Source organism: Spodoptera frugiperda, chromosome 4, assembly GCF_023101765.2.
Source record: "Spodoptera frugiperda isolate SF20-4 chromosome 4, AGI-APGP_CSIRO_Sfru_2.0, whole genome shotgun sequence".
In the NCBI taxonomy this organism is placed as follows: Eukaryota; Metazoa; Arthropoda; class Insecta; order Lepidoptera; family Noctuidae; genus Spodoptera; species Spodoptera frugiperda.
The window spans coordinates 1,225,202-1,245,681 of NC_064215.1; the positions used below are offsets into that span (position 1 = coordinate 1,225,202).

General features: G+C 35.6%; 1 protein-coding gene across 2 annotated transcripts in view; it reads right to left on the reverse strand.

The window, feature by feature from the left end:
• Positions 1-581: 581 nt before the first annotated feature.
• The window catches only part of LOC118272444 (netrin-B-like), a 131,097-nt gene continuing 111,198 nt past the window's right edge, over positions 582-20,480 (reverse strand). Inside the window, exons 2-7 of one of the 2 annotated variants that reach the window (XM_035588963.2) lie at positions 12,064-12,252; positions 7,855-8,004; positions 6,736-6,798; positions 4,985-5,059; positions 4,016-4,199; positions 582-3,895 (exon numbers count right to left, since the gene is read on the reverse strand). In XM_035588963.2, the coding sequence (XP_035444856.2) occupies positions 3,745-3,895; positions 4,016-4,199; positions 4,985-5,059; positions 6,736-6,798; positions 7,855-8,004; positions 12,064-12,252 (812 nt within the window). In that variant the 3' untranslated portion in view covers positions 582-3,744. Of the gene's footprint in view, positions 3,896-4,015; positions 4,200-4,984; positions 5,060-6,728; positions 6,799-7,854; positions 8,005-12,063; positions 12,253-20,480 lie in introns of both variants that reach the window. The other variant, XM_050693431.1, reaches the window with a different exon arrangement.

Here is a 20,480-nt window from a genome sequence, read left to right on the forward strand (position 1 = left end):
GATATAGGGCTGGTTCACACTTGCGTACATCTCCATTATTATTTTGATAACGCAATAAAATAGATATATAAACTGTGTCTTAGAAGCTATTAATGTTGACAGTGTTAAGTACTAGACGAGAGTATTATCTGTCTGTCTAATGACAGGGATATTTGTGACACTTTATTAACTATACATTTAAACCAAATGTTCCATGGTTCCAAATAACAATACGTAGTTAGGTTTATAGATAATTCTACAAAAGTGATTGATTCCCATTAACGATTCTTTATTTTAAAGTGCAATAAATGTTTTATGTTTGACCACATCGAAGTAGGTTGGCGTTCGTGCTAGATATAAAGTTATCAATTATTTAGGTTAGCCACAACATCGCAAGAACTAGGTTACCTGAATGCACTAAACTAGATCAGTGATAGAATTCAAGTTGAAATGTTTATGCTCACTAAGTAGCTACAGATGGAAGGGTAATTTTTCTTTCACATATTTTCGAATTGCGTCCGTTCCAACGCAGTATCTATTTATAATTTTCCCTCTGTATAAAAAGTAAAAAAAAAAATAGGTTACAATAATAAAACAACTAGTCCGTATATTAATGTACTTTTATTTTAAATAAATATAACCAATAACATTTATTACATCACAGGAGCAGGGTATCTTGAAAACACAATTCATTGCGCGGCAAACGTTTCACAGACCATAGACAAAAGGTCGGCCATTTTGAATCTATGGTCAACAATGAAACGTTCGCGCGCTTTCCTTAAATTCAATTGACATCCCTTAAAATATAAATAAGTATAACTAAATGAATATTATACTATTTATTAACAGTACGTGTCGCCAACTAAACAGATTTGTTTCAATTTTATTCCACGACAGTAAGCATTATAGGCCATATTTGTGCGTTGCAAGATAATTAATTTATTAAATAAAACCACCATTAACCGATAAGTAATATTATTAAATTTGTAGCGAAGATAAACGAATATGATGTAATAATAAAATCAATGTAGGTGAGTCAGTCATATTTATTTTATAATCTGTATGAACCAGAATGATTCAATGGTCGGTAAGTACAATATTCAGTTTTTATATTCGATGGGAATGGTCGATCGGAATTTCATTATTTATAGTTTATTTTACTATTGTTTCGGTTCGAAATTGAGAGTTCGTTAATTTTGTGCCCAGTTTGGAATTTAATTTTCTTTCATTGTATGCAAATTCAATGACGATGTTTTTATTTCAACTGCAGTGAAATTGTTTGTAGCATTCTGTTCTGAATAACTTAATTGAAAAATAAAACAATATTCACATATATTATTACTTCAATAAAAATACAAACTGTCTATTCTATAGGTACAATTACGTTCAGATATTAATAATAATTATATTTTTCCATATTTTAAATTAAATTTTGGCGCTCTACAATTTAAATAAGCCGTTAAAATAGAACAAGTTAATTTTCCGTTAATTTTAAATAGCATTTTAAACATTTTCGAACTCAGATGATATGACGCCAAAATGTAACTTAAAATAAATATGAAATCTAAAGATATGCGTTACTAGAAACAGGTTAATAGTTCAATCTACAACTAAATACACTTTTTACAATCCGTAGTACGTTCAAGCGAAACTTCTAAATCGTTTTTTAAATATTTATTTTATTTTATCTATAATTATTATGTTCCTTTGTTTTTTCAAAAAGTACAATCTTATTGTGTGTCTGGCCGGTACTTTATTCATTCATATAATGTATAATATTTTTATTATATCTTACAACTCTTATGATTCATGACATTGCTTTTTCTTAAAAGCACTCTTTCAGCTGATTTAGCCGGGGCGTACAAGCAGAACATTGATTATTGTAAAATGTTCGAGATGATTTATACCATTGTATACTTAGCCGGGCCCGAGGAGATAGCATAAATAACTTTGACGGGTCAATTGTGAACGATTACGCATATTTTCTGACTTTATGTACCCGATTGAGTTGTTTAATTTTTTTGTATTACGAGTGAATGGCTTTTGTTGTGTGATTGTAAGGTTTGTGTTCAGGCTCAATGGAATAAGAAATAAATTATGATTATGGTATTTTCTGTATAGAAAGTAGACATTAAAAGTGCTCGTATAATTTTTATTCCATCCAATGTTGTCGACGATTGTACTTTTTGAAAAATCAAAGGTAGCTTATTATTATTCCCTTAGTAAAGCTAGTAATACTGTACATACCTTAGTTAGGCGACGCATTTTGTTCAAGTTATGCCCTCAACGGCGAAGGCATTACACAGAGGAAACTAAGTACTCTATACAAAATAAAAATGTTACTTTGGCAAGATCTAATATTTAAATCATTTAATTTACAGAAAAATAAAAAAGAGAAAAATACGAACACATAGAGAGATTGATACTTTTAGCTTAAAGTGTATAAAATCTAAGCGCTAACGATATAAATTAAACACTTAACCTTAGTGATAAGTTTTATAATATAAATGAGGTACGTTAAACCATTGTGACTATGTGGTGATCCATCTTCGAATGTGTCCTACATCTAACGTGTACAATCGCGCACAACGCACGTCGTCTGTCAAACTGACATGTCACGTCACGAAATGACATGTCGTAACATACAACGTTATTTTGTGAGTCGGTTTTATAGCTTATATAAAGCCAAGTACCTAATTTATTATACCCAGGTAGAATTGTTTTTTTTTATTTATTAATCTGTGAGTTTGACAGACACCGAGACGCCATGCAGCCACAGCACATAAAACAATATCAACATTAGCATTTTCAATATAATAATAACAATTATACAAAAAATGCAAGAAATGGAACGATACAATTACGTTTTGCCTTATAAAATTAAACTATTCAAAATAAATAATAATAATAATATAATGTACAATTTTTAACGAAATCCTAGGATGGGAAAAATATTTAATGTTTTTGTTTTATGATCAATGTAGAGACACGCGTATTATGGATTTTCTTTTATCTTGCACAAGGTTAGATTGTAAAGTTATTTAATTTTTAGGGAGAGGTTGGGTTGCGTCCCTAAGGACCATGGGTTTAGCGTGCCCCAACGAATGTCTCTTGCATTTTTGGCATAAAAACTTGTCGTAAGTAACAGTGGAACTACAGTTATCGTTATCATTAACGTTATTCCTAAATCGGACTAGGTAAACGTCTGACTGCCTCAGGAATTAATGTTGAATAAAATGGACAATTTTGTGTTTAAATATTTATAGAAAATTGGTTAATTCAATGACAAAAGTCTGCTATGAGGATTATAATATAAAACTTTGATTATATTTTTGAGGTTTTAATATAAAGCTTACGGTTAGGCCTACGAGTTGCAGTCATGAAAATTAGGCTTCTTCGATATGTTTGCTATTTGTATAACCCACACAGACTTACAACAGAGGTTCACTGTGACAACATTCAATCTAACACTTGCTTCTAACAACTACATAATACAGGTATTTAAGCACGTGGTTATGGACACAACATGGGGAATTGACATAAAGATCGTCGAAGAGCGAATGCAATCAGTCTTATGATATATCAACATTAATTCCTGAGACAAATATTATTGTAATATGAATTTATATAGACAGCACGTATATGGCAGTAACAGTTAAAACAACTACGTTTATCAATTCACGTATGTTTGCAACGACGGATTACGACGAGAACGGAGAGCTCTCATTGGTTGCTTTATCCCCACTATTCCAAGATGGCGGTCCGCTAATGGCAGTTGATCGCGCGCCGTTGAAGCCGACGGATGCGTCGGTGCCAGTCATCGCGCCACTCCAGCAGTAGTGTCCTCTCGCCGACCGTCAGCCCTGGAAAACCAGCTGACACGCCCTCTTTTTCCACTCCTAGGATTAGGTATGACCTGGGAGAAAAAGAAACATCAGTTAAAACGAATTCTTCAGATAAAAAACTTTCTAAATGATGGGATCAAATTATATAGAAATCTAGTTTGGATTCTTCTTTATTTTCTTCTTATACTTACTTGTTAATCTTGATCTTAGGGCACTTGCAGGCGAGGTCCGCGGCGCGCACGTGCAGGGCGGTGGCGCCGCGGCGCAGACGACTGCGCGGCGCGCGCTTGTACACTGCCTGCACGCTCAGCGCCAGCCGCACCCACTGGTCGCCCGCCGCGCTCGCCTCGCGACCCACCACCTTGCCCATTATGACTGCACACAGAAACGTCAACGTGTCAATCTTACAGGCATTACTTCAAAATTATTCCCACATAGAATCTTCTGAAGATCTGAAGATAGAATCTAAAGTCTTTATCAAAAATCGGTTGAAAAGAATTCTACATTACAATCTGAGATGTAACATGTAGATATTGTAATCCAATATGACTGCCGTCTTCTAGTAATGTAAATAAATTGAGTTATTACTAAATTTAAATTAATGTAACTAATTTTTTGTAAATTGTAATCCTCAACAAAATGCTGGCAAGTAGGGGAACTCAAGATTGATTAAAAGCTCTGACACTTAGGACTTTCTCTAAGTTTACTTTCTGAAGAAAAAAGATAATGAAACGTAGCTAATACTGATGAAAGACTTGACAGAACCCGGACCACAGAGTAAAGGCTGGACATACATCACAAGAGAGAGTTTAATTAACCTGCTATGTGATGGAAGGCAGTTAAAAGACGATAATTACATATTTTATTCAACGTTTTGTAAGTGAAAGTGGGATGGCCAAGGTACTCTATTGGAAAAGCAATTATCTTCTAATCACATTTGTTCTGATTGGAGATAATTTTAAGAATTTTAACAAGACCCTTTATAAATATGTATGAGGAATACCCTATTGGAAATATATTGACACTTTGGAATGGTATCCAGTTTAGACACTAGCACCAGAAGCTGCTGACGTAGAAGTGGCATGTATAGCAAAGATCATGGAAATTAAAGGGGAGTATAGGTAATTTGTATGAATAAAGGGGTATGTAGAGGCACTTACCGTAGTCTCGGCTGCAGAACTTGTTGAGATTTAGCGTGCGAGCGGCGGCGCGACACCGGCCGCACTGCTCCGTTGCTGCATACACACATCATCGTCAGTTTATACTCCATTATACATACTAATCAGTCTATATTTATTCAATTTTCTTATCAATATAATCAACTTTATCTTAGTCTTATTGGAACTATTTTGTTTCTTCTATATCATCAATAATTTAAAATTCATTGTTACTAAACAGAAATCTTCAAACTAAAGGATATGTTTCATGTTACGTTATTTACGAATGAACATGGAAATATTACAATGTTAATTTTAATAAAGAAACTATGACTGATGTAAAATTACAGATATTGGTTAGAATAATGTTAATTTGAAAGTGTTACCTCTCAGTCGGCACTGACAAAATAAAACAAAAAGAGTTATGAGTTTGACAGTGGATGACACGGAATAAGCTTGAAATGAATATTGTAAGATTCACAATACGACACATAGACATTCCCACACTACTGATAAATTGATAAAAGAAGAAATTTTGAAGTTTTCAGAACCATTCAGAGTAATGGAAAATTGGTCCTTTTGTCCAAATTTTCTCTTAAGATTGTTTGAACAATTTATTGACGAAAAATGGTCCTTATGAGTTACTAGGTACTCAAAGTATTATCTAGATTCTAGAATCATAGTGTTATTTTTATCGTTACTGAATTACTGTTAGATATCACATTTTCGTATGAAATTAGTCATGTGGTGTGAGAATGGAGAATCAGTAATAACTTACTGCCTTTCGATTACTTTTACGACAAGCTAATGTTGCAAAGTAACTCAATCAATTAGCGTACGAGGTAATTTATTAGTCTGGTATCAATCGGCAGCTCGTAAAGCACTCTCAGAATTTATTTACTCGTCGCCCTTGCAACAAAGTATGGCACTTATCAAAAGGCAGTAAGATATAAATAAAATTAAAGTGCAAATTAATAATAAAGTGGAGCGATACTGTACTTTTTAACTTGTAAAATCTACAAATAGAGAATAGTCTCGACATAATCAAAGTTTTCTCCTTGTATAATTTAGGAAAACAAAGTTATATTTATTGTCTTTTGTTGTTCACCCATAATGTAGTAGACATTAATACATTACTATTTCATATTTAAAACCATAATATCTCTAGTATGGTTTAAAATATTACTCTTGAACAACGGTTCTTTGTAAACAATAACTTAATAATAAATAATTGTACTTATTTTCAATATAATACTTACACGCTTGGAACATTGTTTAAAATGTTCAAATAGCTAATAAAGATGGAGAAAATCAAATGGAAAGTCAAAAATATCGCGATTATTGTACAATGATCGTAAAATAATTGTACATGAGAAAACTATGGTTTTTTATTGCCGTGATTAACTTTCAAACATTTAATTTTATTCATTGTAAAAGGACCACACAATACAATTTGCTTTTTATAGAAAGTACAGTAAACTCCTTATCACAAACACTCAATCACATAATTCATTTTACTATTTAAAATAAATGTGTATAACTGTATATTAATATGAAATAATTGGGAACAAAACCTAATAAAAATGGTTCTGGTCCTTCTCGGTCCTTCCATACGGAGAGTTTACCAAAGTTTGTTTCTCTGACTCTGTTGTTATTTTGTAAAAAATACTTGATTTTTTGTCTGATGATTGAGTGTGTGTGGTCATGCAAGTGTGTGTGAGGCGAGAGTGCATGAAAGTACACTTACTACTTACCGCGGCCCGGGTCGCCGTCCACCGCCTCCATCGCCTGCACTGCCGTCACCACGCGAGGAATACCTACGGGACAACGTCTCAAGTATAGTAAAAATATGGAAAGAAGAATAAGGCACCTATAAAATATGTACACTTCTGGTTGGAAAAGAACATGTTTTCAACTCGACAAAAGTAGTTACTTGCAAGATCTAATCGGCATTGGTGCAAATCTACGCTTCGTTATTAGTTTCATTAATAAATTGATTGACTATCTCCGCCCAAAATTTTGATTCTGGCAATAATCGTATATTTTTTTTGTTTTGCCTATTGTATCTTACAAGCTACTAGTAAAATTCTCTCTTAATACAATACCAAACAGCAATCAAAGTTTTAGCCAACAACAAAGTGCAGCAAGCACCAAGTATCCGACTCCATTACACGAACAGTTCAACAATCCGACAACTTGTTACATTGTGTCGGCATTACAAAGTCACCTATCCCACATGAACACACGACCACACATCAAGCTACACAGAACCAGTATAAACTGACCGCCAGATCTGCAGAAAGATTATACAAGGAGAGACCATGGTAAACTGGTTCAGTATAACTTGATGTGCAAGGCACCTATTCCCAGTTACGACTGTTGTAAAGTAATGGTTAGGCTGTTTAGTGCTTACAATCCCGATAGCTTGCCTTTAAGTGACTTTTAATGCGTGGGAGAGAGGCCAGGTGCGAACCCTGGACGTTCGGTTCACACCTCACCAAGGATATGTGCGAATGTATCGATCCTCATGCATAATGGATTGAGGTAATTGAAGCTAAGTTATTTTGAGCTTTTAACTATCTCAACTATCTGAACTTGGTTTAACTTATTTTTGGAATCGTTTTTTTCTTTCGGATCATGCTAACTTTAGGGTTTCCGTATAAATAAAGTATTTTCCCTCCTCAAAATAACACCGAAACATTATCAAATGTCAGTCCCTAAAATATTTTGGTATGAGTGACGTCTGTACATTTGGAAACCTGACCCCAATACCTTAACATAACTTTTTAAGTGAAGTTTAATTTGACATAGGTACAGTATTTTTTACATAGTTATTTTTTGTAACAAAATTGGCTAGGCGTTGAAAATCTTACGTATACAGGGCGCGATGTGGCTGCGTGACTGCTGGTATCCTTTGGCGCAGCGGTTGCAGGTGGTGCCGGTGACCCCGTCCTTGCAGGGACACTGTCCGCTTGTCTGGTTGCAGGTCTTACCACTCGCTCCCACTGGGTGGCAGTCACAAGCTGGTGGAGAAGAAAAAAAGAGTTAAATAAAAATCTATGCTAAAAAGGTAAACAATATTTAAAAACATAACTTCGTACTGAATTTCAAGCAGCAAATGAAAATGGAAAGCTATCGTCTTAATGTGTACTTTTCAATCGTGGAATTAATTCATGGAAAGATTTGATAGGATGTACACAATATTATGAAAAAGGTACAAACTAAAAATATTTATGTAGACATATTTGACGACTTAATGTAAACAAACAAGTATCTGACATTATATTCTACAGTGGAGACAAAGACATTTCATAAAGAAGTTATTTTTTTGTCGTGAAACCAACTCGGGTCCTGTTTCAGGCGTCGATTGAATTTTTCCGTGACTGGTCGGTCGGCGGTGCGACATCTATAATTGAATTTCAAGTTTTGCATTCGGAACAGTCTCTGAACATCGAGCGAAGTAACTCGTATTGACTTTCTGTTCTAGTAGCCAAAGCGATACTATCGAGAGAGATAATTTCTTCTAAAACAATAATTAAATCAGTACTGTAAGTAGTAGTAGCAGTATTGTAGAAACCAAACTAAAGATGAGTGTTGACATTAATCAATCGGTCTTCAGAATTCGAATATTTTTATAGAACCTATTGATGCTTTCAGGGAAATACAGACAATGTACGAGTGATTGTAATTAACCCCGTACAATGATGATGCACTAAGTAACTGCGGTGGCGAGACCGTACAGGCAAAATGTACAGATACAATACAATAGGCTGGTTAAGTCTCAGAAAAACAACAAACATAACTATTACCCCACTTCCCGTTCCCAAACGAGGAAGAAAAAAACATAATACGATAACGTCACTGTCCGAAGATATGGTTCGCAAACTAAGGAAAAGAAAACTTCATTCCTTTCTTTATTATTACATTTTTTCTCAAAGTAAGTCTGTTGTCGGGGAATAACGAAGTCTTAAGTTCTTAACACAGTTGTGTTGGCCGCCAGTTCGCGTTGTTTACCAAGTAAATTAGTTCGAGTGTATTTACTAGCTGTTCCTATTACTTCGTAGCTCGTAGTTTGAAGTTAGTTGGACTTTTTGAACTAATATTTGCGCATCTGTATGTGATGGGAACTGGCTTAATCAAGAGGCGTGTGACATCTGTGCCGGGTGGCTTATGTTGTGCCCTTTTAAAGATAAATGGTTAATAAAATATTACTTTAACTAAACGTACAATGAACTGCTCGCCCAAGTATTCAGATAATACGTACGTAAGAAAACTCTCAACATAATTGGTCGGTTCAGTGTTAATGCTATTTAGTGCACAGTGCGCCCATTACGTCGCAATCAAGGGAACACTAGAAATAAAAGCCAAGTATAAAGCGCTATTTCACACAATCACGTTTTATTTGCCCAGCAACTACTTTATAGCAGTGGCCCACAACGTACTTTTATTTTAATGTGCTCGCCTTAATCAGTTACTATCGGAATCCTAGTACTGTTTCCTTGGTAATAAAGGTCTTAACAAGTTCGTAATTAATCGTAAAGTGTTAATTAACATTTTTCTTTCTACCTAAGTACTTAACATGAATGTTTTTAAACGACAACTTGTTCTATAATGTGCAACTTTTCTACAAACAAAATAACGCTTGAATTCATAAAATTCCGGGGCCCTTAAATCACACTCGATGATCGAAACTATTCGGAACAGAATTCGTTTTATTGTGCGTTGTGATTTGTTATCGAATATAAATCGATATAGTTGATTTCATTCGATAATCGGAATGTCCCGGGTGTGTCGTAGGATTCTGAACTCGATTACCCGGATGCGTTTGGTAGAGGGAAAGTGTCGAGTTGTGCGTTGACCTCGCGTCCTTTTATAGCGGTCCGGGTGATCCGGGTACCCGGGCTATATGACAGGGAATTGCGATCGGAAATAATGTTGGCAATTGTATCGGTTGTGTCCAATGTTTGTATTCTAAGAACTGAGAAAGGTTTCGGGAGCAACGTCTGAGAAAATTGTTTGATTTGCTGAGATGGGAAACGGAATGATGGTTGTTCTTTTGATTGCTTTTACTCGAAGGGATTGTCATTCGATTTTCAACGAAGAGATATATCTATGTTTACCTTGTACAAACTAAAAATATTTCTATTAACACACTCACCTGAAAATAAGCGCAACTTTATCTTTATTTCCATGACGGTTATATACTAATATTAACCCGACCGCGCCAGCCATTTCGTTCTTCCCTGTCGACTTAACAACTTGATCCCAACTAGCTGACGTAACAATAGTACTTAAGATACCCATTTCCATACCCCAATCTTGACTCAATCAGCGAAAAACCTACCACGGCCGTCAAATAAAACTGAAGCGCCCCCAAGGACCAATTGGACCCGAAAGACTCGAAGGACCAACTCGATTTTCGGCCAATTTTATGAGAAAACTATTGTATCCGCGACCGCGGGGTCGAAGAGACCGGCACGCATTTACTTTTGGGTTTTACGACGTCACGCCTTTTTGTTTTGCTATTTCGATTTCTTGGGATTCGAATGGCTTACGTTGGATAGGGTTAAATGTTTGTGTAGTTGATATTGGGTGCCACTCGGTAAATAGTTTTGAAGATGAAGGTGGAGATAATACAAATTCGGGATCCCTTTTCCAACTTAGCGAAATCCCAAAGAAAAACTAACAGGGGATGTAATCGTACTTTATAAGAAAAACATTGATGGCAAACAAAAACTAAAGCTAAACATAACAACAACATAAGGAATTCTTTGCAGGAAACACTGAACGAACTCAATGCTCACGAATGATTATAATAATTTGTGTAAAAGTAATAATGTTATCTAATATTAGTCCACCAAACAACGATAACACAAACTATATCATTAAAAAAACGTAACACGAAAGTAAACACAAGGATTATAAAAAGGTGATAATCTCAAATTGATGCGGCATTTTACAAATACAACGTTAAACTCCGTTCAACTAAACCCGACTATTCGTATTTGTATAACGACCGTGTCTATTTGAACGTAGATAGTTAGAATATATCTGTCTGTTTGTCTGTCCGTGGACAGGTGTAAACGGTTATCGTCAGTTTAATTTATACTTATCTTTAGAGCTTAAAATATTACGTTTTAACATTAAATGTAATGCGCTACAGTTAAACCACGGCTAAATGTTATTGTAAGCTTTTCAACTGAACTTATTTTGTAGTTTGTATGTTGGTAAAAGTCGGGTAACGTGGATATAAAATGTTATGATGTTTTTTATGTATTAATCTGTTTATCTGGCTTGCTTTCCCGGAAATGGTAAACCTTTTTAATAGGCAGGTAGATACGTACTAATAATGTACATCCAATTTTCGTTGATTACTAGTTTTTTTGGTCTATAGAATGAAGTTACCAAATGTATGCAAAAGTAGATACGATTACGTATTTTGTGTAGACGCAACATCGAAATTTCTCAAATATAAAATATTAATTGCATAAATAACTATAGTTTTTAAAATATTGATTGAACACCAAACAATACATTTCTCTAACTGTCTGAACAGGAATGATTTAGGAATAATTTATAGAAATTACTTAGATCAAGTTTTCGCTAGCCATGCGAAATATCAGCTGAAGATGACACAACACTATGCGACTGTCCTTTAGCACTTGTTATGTACAATTTACTATATTTCTTCTACCATAAGAGAAAGAGCTAGTTAAAAATATAATTTCACGGTCTACAGACTGAAGGAAAAGACATCTACCTTGTATATGTATAACTACTTAGCTGTGGTAAAATCTTTAACTAAAAGTCGCTTAGCTGGATAATCTGTTAAATTGTTATCTCAAGAAACTACTTTACTAACTAAAATCTGAGCAAAGATTAACTATTTTATATTACTTATCAACATGGATTATATTCATTTTTCTTTTCGAACCTTTAGGTTTACCGAAGGTTATAACTATCAAACTAAATAGCATTATAAAGAAATGACCATGGACATTTGACGTCCATGAAAAAATATGCATAATTCTCATGGGAAGCCATACATATCGGAAACAATGACTACTAACACAAGTACTTACGTTTGCAAGCCTTCTTATGGGTGATAGGTTTGGTAGGATCCCTGTAGTATCCCTCGCGGCAGTAGTGGCAGTGCCTGCCTGCCGTGTAGTGCCTGCATTTGAGGCAGACGCCCCCGGAGGCCCGGCCAGACAGCTTGTACAGCTCCATGTTGAACCGGCAGCGACGTGCGTGACCGTTGCAGTTGCATTCTGTGGATGAGAAGGAACTTGGTTAGTCAATATTAAAGGAGTAATTAATGGAGTTTCTTGCTCGTTTCGAAGCTACACTTTGAAACGAGCACAGCTTCACTGACGGACAGACTGACAGACTATTGTTTATTTCTTTGTTTGTTGATGTTTCAAAAGTATATGGTTTAATTGGAATAAATGATTTGACTTTTGACTTTTTTTTTGACATTGGACTAATATGGAATCATTTAGGAAGTAAAAGATGTAGGGCCATTATTTTACTTTAAAGCCAATCAAAACTTACTGGAATACATAAAAGTAAACGTATTAAGGTTCAATTCTTGTTACTAAAAAATCAATTTCGCAAAATATCAACAAGTTCCATCTAGCAAATGTCTCTCTACTTCAAACAAACATTCTACAAATGATCTCATTAAAACCCTTGCATTTTCCACCCACACAATCTAGCCACTGTATTACCAGTTCTAGACAAATGTGCTACAATATCTACATCTGTGTGTCTGTGTGTCCGTAATGCCCTGGACCTCAGGTCTAGTGCCCAGGCATTAGCCCCGTGACGAATGACACCATTAACCGACCGCGGCGAATCCAAGGAGGTAAATGTGTTGCGATTAATTATTGGCTACAAACATTCATTCGAGTTTAGAAATATTTATCGAGCTTATTTGTGGCTAGATAGTTACGGATGGGTGTTCAAGGATTTGTCGAGGATTAGCTTGAAATACGCGAGCTTTGACACTGATGTGACCATGAAGCAGTTTAGCAAATATAATCTATTTTTTTGTCGTCAATCGATATAGGTTATTGAGTAGATAAAGTACCTATAATATGTTTTTCATGATAATGAATGCTGACGCAGTACAGCCATAAATGTGTTTTGGTTGGTTAGCAACCCTACACACAAATACACACAAGAGAACACACACAGACAAATAATGAGATTTATAATATGTGTCAGCATCTTGTCATATGTTGACATACACATCATCGTTCCCAGCCCACTACAAAGGGAAGCTGGGTATTTTTCTAACAGCGCCATCTGTTAAACGTAATAGCAAACCACAGATCGACCGCTGACAGGTTTATATGGAGGGGCGGCGCACGCGCAGACTTACGATCACTTTTGTAATGGCATTAATGACTGTTATGTCTTTTACGTTATGTTTTGATAATTTTAGTTGTACTTGTTATTGTGTATCTTGTCTTTTAATACTTAGAAATATGTTTCATAACGAATTTATTAATAAATCCTACAAATATTCAAACAATCATATTTTAATGCCGATACCAAGAAATCAGTTCGCGTACCTCCTAAATTAAAATAGATCCAAAGATAATATAAATCTGCATATCCTGGCATCAGCTCCGATTGTTCTAGGAACGTTCCCAAAAGATCCTGGATGTAGGCGCCGCCACTGGTGGTAGCCGTCATAGACCTGCGTCTAGGGCATAATCGCAACGACCTGGATACGCCGCGTGCCAAGAATCCGCCGCAACGATCCGAAGGATTATAGGCATTAACATACTTAGCACAAGCCACAATATTGCTTGTTTAGGCACACTATTGTCATCGTACAAAATGTTAACGAGCTTTATGTCAATCATCGTTTAGTTAAACTAATTTCTCTCTTGTTTCAAAGGAAGACAATAGAAGTATCGCAAATGAATATGTAATACAACCAACACAGTTGTTAAACAAGTTGTCGCCAGTGTCACCACAGCTACTGGAATTGAAGAAACTCCATCGTAAAAAGTGCAGCTCTAACAAGGTAGCAACTTCAAAGGAATAAAAAAAAAACAAGCGGATCAGTTTTTCCGATCAACGGAAATTAAAGCGAGGAGAAAACGGCGCACCGGTTGAAACTAATCGTGAAGTGGTTCGCGTCTTGATTGGAGCACGTACCGGCCAATAAGAAGCGTTCAAAGTAAATTAATTAGGGAGCCGACTGATTGGCCGTCGTCGGCCGGACACGGGGGCACGTGACCGGATGCCGGACGTGAGCGGCCGTATCCGACGCTACTTTCGCGACAATACGGACGCGCGTGATGCAGAATAAAGGAGAAATGTAAAAAAAATGCTGACGAGGTGCTAACTGTGCCATCGCCGATATTGTTCCGATTTATTTTACTTGTAGCGGTAATGTTGTTAATGCTGTCATTCTGTAGTTGAGACGTGATGCCTTTGAATGTTAAAGACTTGCTTTTTTAACTCTCTACACTTTTTCTTCTAAAGACCCGTGATGCTTGTTACATTAGCAAATGATTCACAACAAGAAGAGTTTAGGACCATTTAGGCTTGTGACGATAGTTCTAGTTTAATTTTGTCTCTAGCATAGGCTGCGGGTTTCTTACATAGTTTCAAGTAAAAGGTCTGTTGGCGACCATTTGAATTAGTTTGTGCATAATTTATTAGTTAAAGCAGTGATAAATGGCACAACTTGGGTAGGCAGCACAATAATCTATTTCCTCGTGTTAATTTATAGCACTTTTACTTGAGTGTAAGGCGGTGGACACTTGGGTCAGTTTAGTTTCCTTACTATCTTGAATGTAAGATATAGGACTACTGTTAATTCTGCTGAACTAATCTGCTGAATACTACTGTTTGTTTCAAGTTATTTCTGTATCTTTTCTTGTTGTGATTAGACTTAGTATTAATAGGTACTGTAAGCACATAAATTCTGTCATGGAAATAATTTTCGATGTTTTATGTAGAAGCTGTGTCTAGGTAGGTTCAGCTCGTATATCTTTTTTCTTAAAGCAAAAAAGTAATAAAAAAAGAGCTTAAGCTCTTACAAATAAGAACGACCTGCACCAACTTATATCACAAAATCACCCTACAATCTTAATAAATCAACTCAACAAATCACAAACAGCTTGCTTCCACTAATATCTACATATCCTTTACAACTACCAACCATTACAATACCAAACCCTTTCCAAAACATTAAGTCTACATGTCACCGCCACTATGTACCTAAGTACTGCGTAGTGACGTCACGGGTAGACTACATAAATCACGCGGGTCCGCCCGCGCTACTCATTCTTTTGTCACACACTAACGACCACGGCTAATGGACGGTAAACTGGGCTTTGATCAACTACTGTATGACTTGTGTTTCATATTTTTTTATGAGTTACGTTGTTGGTGAATCGTTGTGAAAAATATTTGGTTTAATATGTTTCTGAGTTCTAGTGTAAGAGTATTGAAAGTCATTGAAATATTTTTTTTCTATAACATGACTTGTCTTTCGTATTATCAGGACTTTAGAATTATAATTTATTTCAACATTGCTTTCCTTATCGAGTAAGTAATTGGGACTAAATGCTTTATAATACTTATCTTAACGCATTTTTCCATTCCTCTGAATTTATAGCCGACTATCCACCATCCTCCTCTCAACTTTAAAACCTTCACAGTAGAGTTCAAGTTTCCTCCACCGAACATCTAATACGTAATAACGATCAATTAAGCAAAACGCTTCAATGATCACTTAATTTAAGCGTCAGATTCGCTCAGCACATATTAATACAATTTATACGTTCCCATCAGCGCTAAAAGTGTCTAAACTGAACTTTAGTAACAGAATTAAGTCGCACAGGGGTGGCAAATTGCGACACTCGAGATAACGACTTTATTAATTTGATTAATCCCGGCTCATAGACATATGGGCTTGATAACTCGGAGGTGGTACACCCCTGTCATATGTGTGTCCGCAGCAAAATTTGTGCGCAGAAGTTCCAATCTAAATGTGCGAGAAGTAAGTTGAATATTGCAATCTAGTCTTTACTGCAATGAATCTTCTCTACTGACTTCAAGAATTTCAATAAATCACGTGTGGGCGTAGTTTTTGGATAGTTTTTTTCACAATGACTTAGCAAATAAAAAATGAAATAAAATTAAAGTACAATGAAGATGACTGTATCTTTATTTCAAATTAAGGATGAACGTTATATCAAACTTTTAGCCATTGTATTTGGTGAACCTTCTGTTTCATTTCCACACTACGTAGTAACATTGTAATAATAGGGTTATTGTGAGCTGAGTACCTGCAGGTACTGATGTACAGGATTTTGAGGACCTTGCATATATGTGCTTACCTGTCTATAGCTACAGTTTTAAGTACAAGTAGATCATTAGGAGAGGGAGAGTGCGAGCACTGTTTATAACAAGATACGCGCAAAAATGATTACTTTGATACTTTATTTAATACTTGGCAATAAACTTCACAGTATATACGACAGAATATTTTACAAACAGAGGTTCCGTAAAATAAATCGTCCCCGGATATCGATTACGACAGATAACTGTCCAATTTGGAGCCGACCATTACTCATGACGACACTGATTGACAAATGAGGTCCTGACGCGAGCCCCGCCACGCCTCCAACCACTGTTTACACGCGAATCCAGGACCAGGTGATTAATTTAATATTGGACCGTGTTGCTCTGTCCACCCTGTCACATACATACTTTGACATTCGATGTTGAAGCAGGAATTTTCAAGAAACAAAATAAAAATAATGAATTAGGACAATAAATGGATGCAGCTGCATCCAGGCCAAAGTGTTGTTTACCTATTTCGAAGAATTTTCGATAATCGACAATTTGATTACCTAACAAAAAATAAAAGCTTTTAGCGACGCTACATTTACAAACGCTACTTAATCCAAAAACACGTTTTACAGTGAAATAACAAGAGGATTTCAGTTAAAGCGGACTATTCGAAACCTTTGTAGAAAAACTAACAAAACCGGCACACAGACGGACAGGCTCAAACTCAATTAAAATCCTAACTCGTCTGAACGTTTCGCTTTGGGAAAAGGAAAAAACGGACGGCCATAGCTAGACAGTTAGTCTATCCACACTAGGACAACAAAGAAAAATAATCAGGTTGTAAATCACAGACTAATTTACACAAATAGTGCATGTAACGATGCAATGGTATCGGAGCTGGTCTGGCGAGCATCCAACCTAAGATATATGGACGGAGGTAATCGAGGGGGCACCCAGTTGGCTGGCCCAGCGTTTAGTCACCCGCTCAGATTAGCTAGATTTATTGACTACTCATTGGATTATTGATATTTGGGTAATTGTGATGCTTTCATCTCGCGCTGGTTTTGTTCGTGGTCGTGATCAAAGTCTACCGAGATTTATGCTTTTATGGAAGCTTGAAGTTGTGTAATATAATTGCATTTATGGTAGTTTTGGTTGAATCTCCTTTGAAATGTCGCAGTTTGATATTCATTTGATAATATTCTCACAAACAGAGTATCATAGTCGATTCCTCTTAGTGATGGAAACACTTGGTACGAGTACACAACTTTACTAACTTATTGGTAGACGTTAATGGCTGTGTTTTGACTGTCCAAATGACTCTGTTTGTTAGTATTTACAATATTTGACGTTGATATTCTGACTTACGAAATAACAGAAGAAGTGGAGAGTTCTAGACGGAGTGTAAACTAATTACCTACATACCTATGTATTCGTTACTTAGTGTCTACATATTTGTAAACTAGAGCTAGGCCATCAACATCCATCATCCAGTGGACAATGTGAACAGTTGAAAGCAGGAACAACGGTAACAAGCTTTGTATTAAATGTTCGAAACGGTTTTATTTGCGAGAATTTAAATTGCAAATGGCAGCGTTGTGGGAACGCATTGTGCGTTGCGTCGCCTTCGACGAGAAGAAAAAGGATCGCGGCCAGCCCGACAGGCGGACATATTGTTATTTTGTAGTAGGAAACTGTTGCCATAATGGTCCACAGATTCGAATAACTAAAGATACGTAACAAATAAATTGTTTACTGAATTGCTGTTGCATATGTTAAGGCGAATTTTCCTTTGTGACGAAAGGTTTTTCCTTGGTTTGTGTTAAATTGTCTCCCAAATCAAAAACTTTTTATAGGGCATTATGAGATGCAGGTTAACGATGTTTAATTAGCAATTAGGATTGGAATGTTAACAATTCCAGTTTCTGATGGGAAAAATCAAATGCTCATTGTTTTGTAATTTGTTGAACCTGCCCAGTGTAAAATGTATGAGTAGGAGTGGAACATGTTCGTGGACACATCGGCTGTCTTCGGAATATCCGAGGATGAATAAAACATGGAGGTATTGAACAACTTTGTGACAAAATGGGAAGGAGATGTAGTGTAGTGGGAGATTCGAGTTTCCCAACGTTGAAAACTTTTTTGGAAGTCAATTTTGACTAAAATTTTATGATTCAACTAACAAAGGGCGCATCTCGTCTTTCTTTTTTTCTTGTTAAAAATTTTCGACCGGTACGACCTCTAAAATTTCAAAAAATAACGGGCAAGCCACTTGTGACATTTCCAGAATTGTGAATGTCCATGAGTGGTGCTGATCACATTATCATAATCATATATCAGCCACAAGACGGTCTACTGCTGAACATAGGCTTAGGATTAACAGTCAAACCTTCTCCATGCGAGATAAGGCCTTTGGTCACCAGTACCATTACTAAACAGCCTTTTCATCAGTATTTGCTTCCAAAGTCGCTCCACCCATCACATTCCCAACTCTTTACTTCAAGGAATACCTTGCTATCCTCATCCAGTTTCCCGATTATCAGCCAGATAAATATTACATGAGCGTCCAAGTTTATCCTTACAAACTGGTCGACAATTACACTGTTGTTATTGCATTCGTCACGCGTTGAGGTGGCGCCATATTTTTGTGACAGGAGTGACAGGAGTGACAGGTTTTTCAAAATATGCTTCTCAGTTTTTAGTAAGGCTTTTGAAAGTGTTTGGTCTTTGATGTGCTTTGTTGTGTGAATGTTGGTAGCTTTGTTGGTTAGTCTTAGAAATATAAGGTGTGATTCAATTTCCGGGTTACGAAAATTATTATTGAATTGTTGGACTTTTGCAATTTTCTGGAACCGTAACCTGGTTAAAGATACCTAATAATACGAGTAAGCTTACCTTTTTCATGAGGGATTCATTTCGTAAATAGGTAAAAATATGTAAGTTGTGTACTTTTTCATAAACCGTGTACTGCATTTACATTATTTAGGTATATGTAGTCATGCTATGTACTTATGTTATATTGCGAAATAAATGATCTTTTATAACGAGCTAGAGGTTAATAATCGAAGCTCTGAAATCAATTTAATAAGGTACACTATCAATTACCCAGTACCTAGGCACCCTATTATGGTACGTGAACATTATCAGAGGTGCACGGGATTTAAAATCCAATCACTATGGCCATTAAGTCAATTATCATGCAAATAACACTACATGAACTATATAAGTAGGAAAATATTTCATAACACACTACACAATAGAATTTCAACCCTATCTACATGACTTAAAGTCAAAATTACCAAAGCAGGAAGTCTTGACTCGTAAATCATGTTAAACGATGCAATATCAGCTTTAGTACGTCGTAATAAGATGGCTTTTCAATAGTAAAATTGTTATTAAGTGCATGGAGGTTCAGTTGAGCTTAATTTTTAAAATGTTAAACTGTTTATGAAGCGTTTATCTCGTAAAATGTTAATTCATGATCACGATTTCCACAATGTAGGTACAGTCGTTTGGTAAAAGGGCTCGTTTCATTTTATTTTATGGCACGTTCTTAATGTTATATGCTTAAGAACTAAGTAGATATAGGAATTGGTCTTCATATTAAATACTACTCTTTCATGGAAGACGATTTTGTCGAATATCGGTACATAATCAGGTGGCTTAGGTACCTACTCTTGAATCCAATTCCGATCGATCGACATTGATATTGTGTAATTTCATACTCTTGAGTTGCAAGTCTTGCGTGGATATTGAATGAACTAAATGGTATTGAGTTTGGATGTATATTCCATAGTCTGTTCTATTCTAACATCTACGATTGGGGTTGTATAGTTCTGACATTAAATAATTTTTGAGTTTATATTGGATGACAATTACATTAACATTGAGATTGGTTTTTAAAAGCCTTGGTCTTTCTCTAAGTAGAAAAATGTAATTTTGTTATTACAATAAATTACCATAGTTTATTCAAATATGTATGTTATTTTTTTAAGTAAGAGCTGGGAATGATATCCTTAACCCAGTGTTGATAGAAAAATAAAACATTTTTGTATCCTTTTGTGATCAATGAAATTGATATAATTCAGAAAATTTGGTTGAACCTTTTCAAATAAAATAATACATAATAGAGAAAGCAGAAATATTTTATAAACTCAACATTATTCGTGGGAAA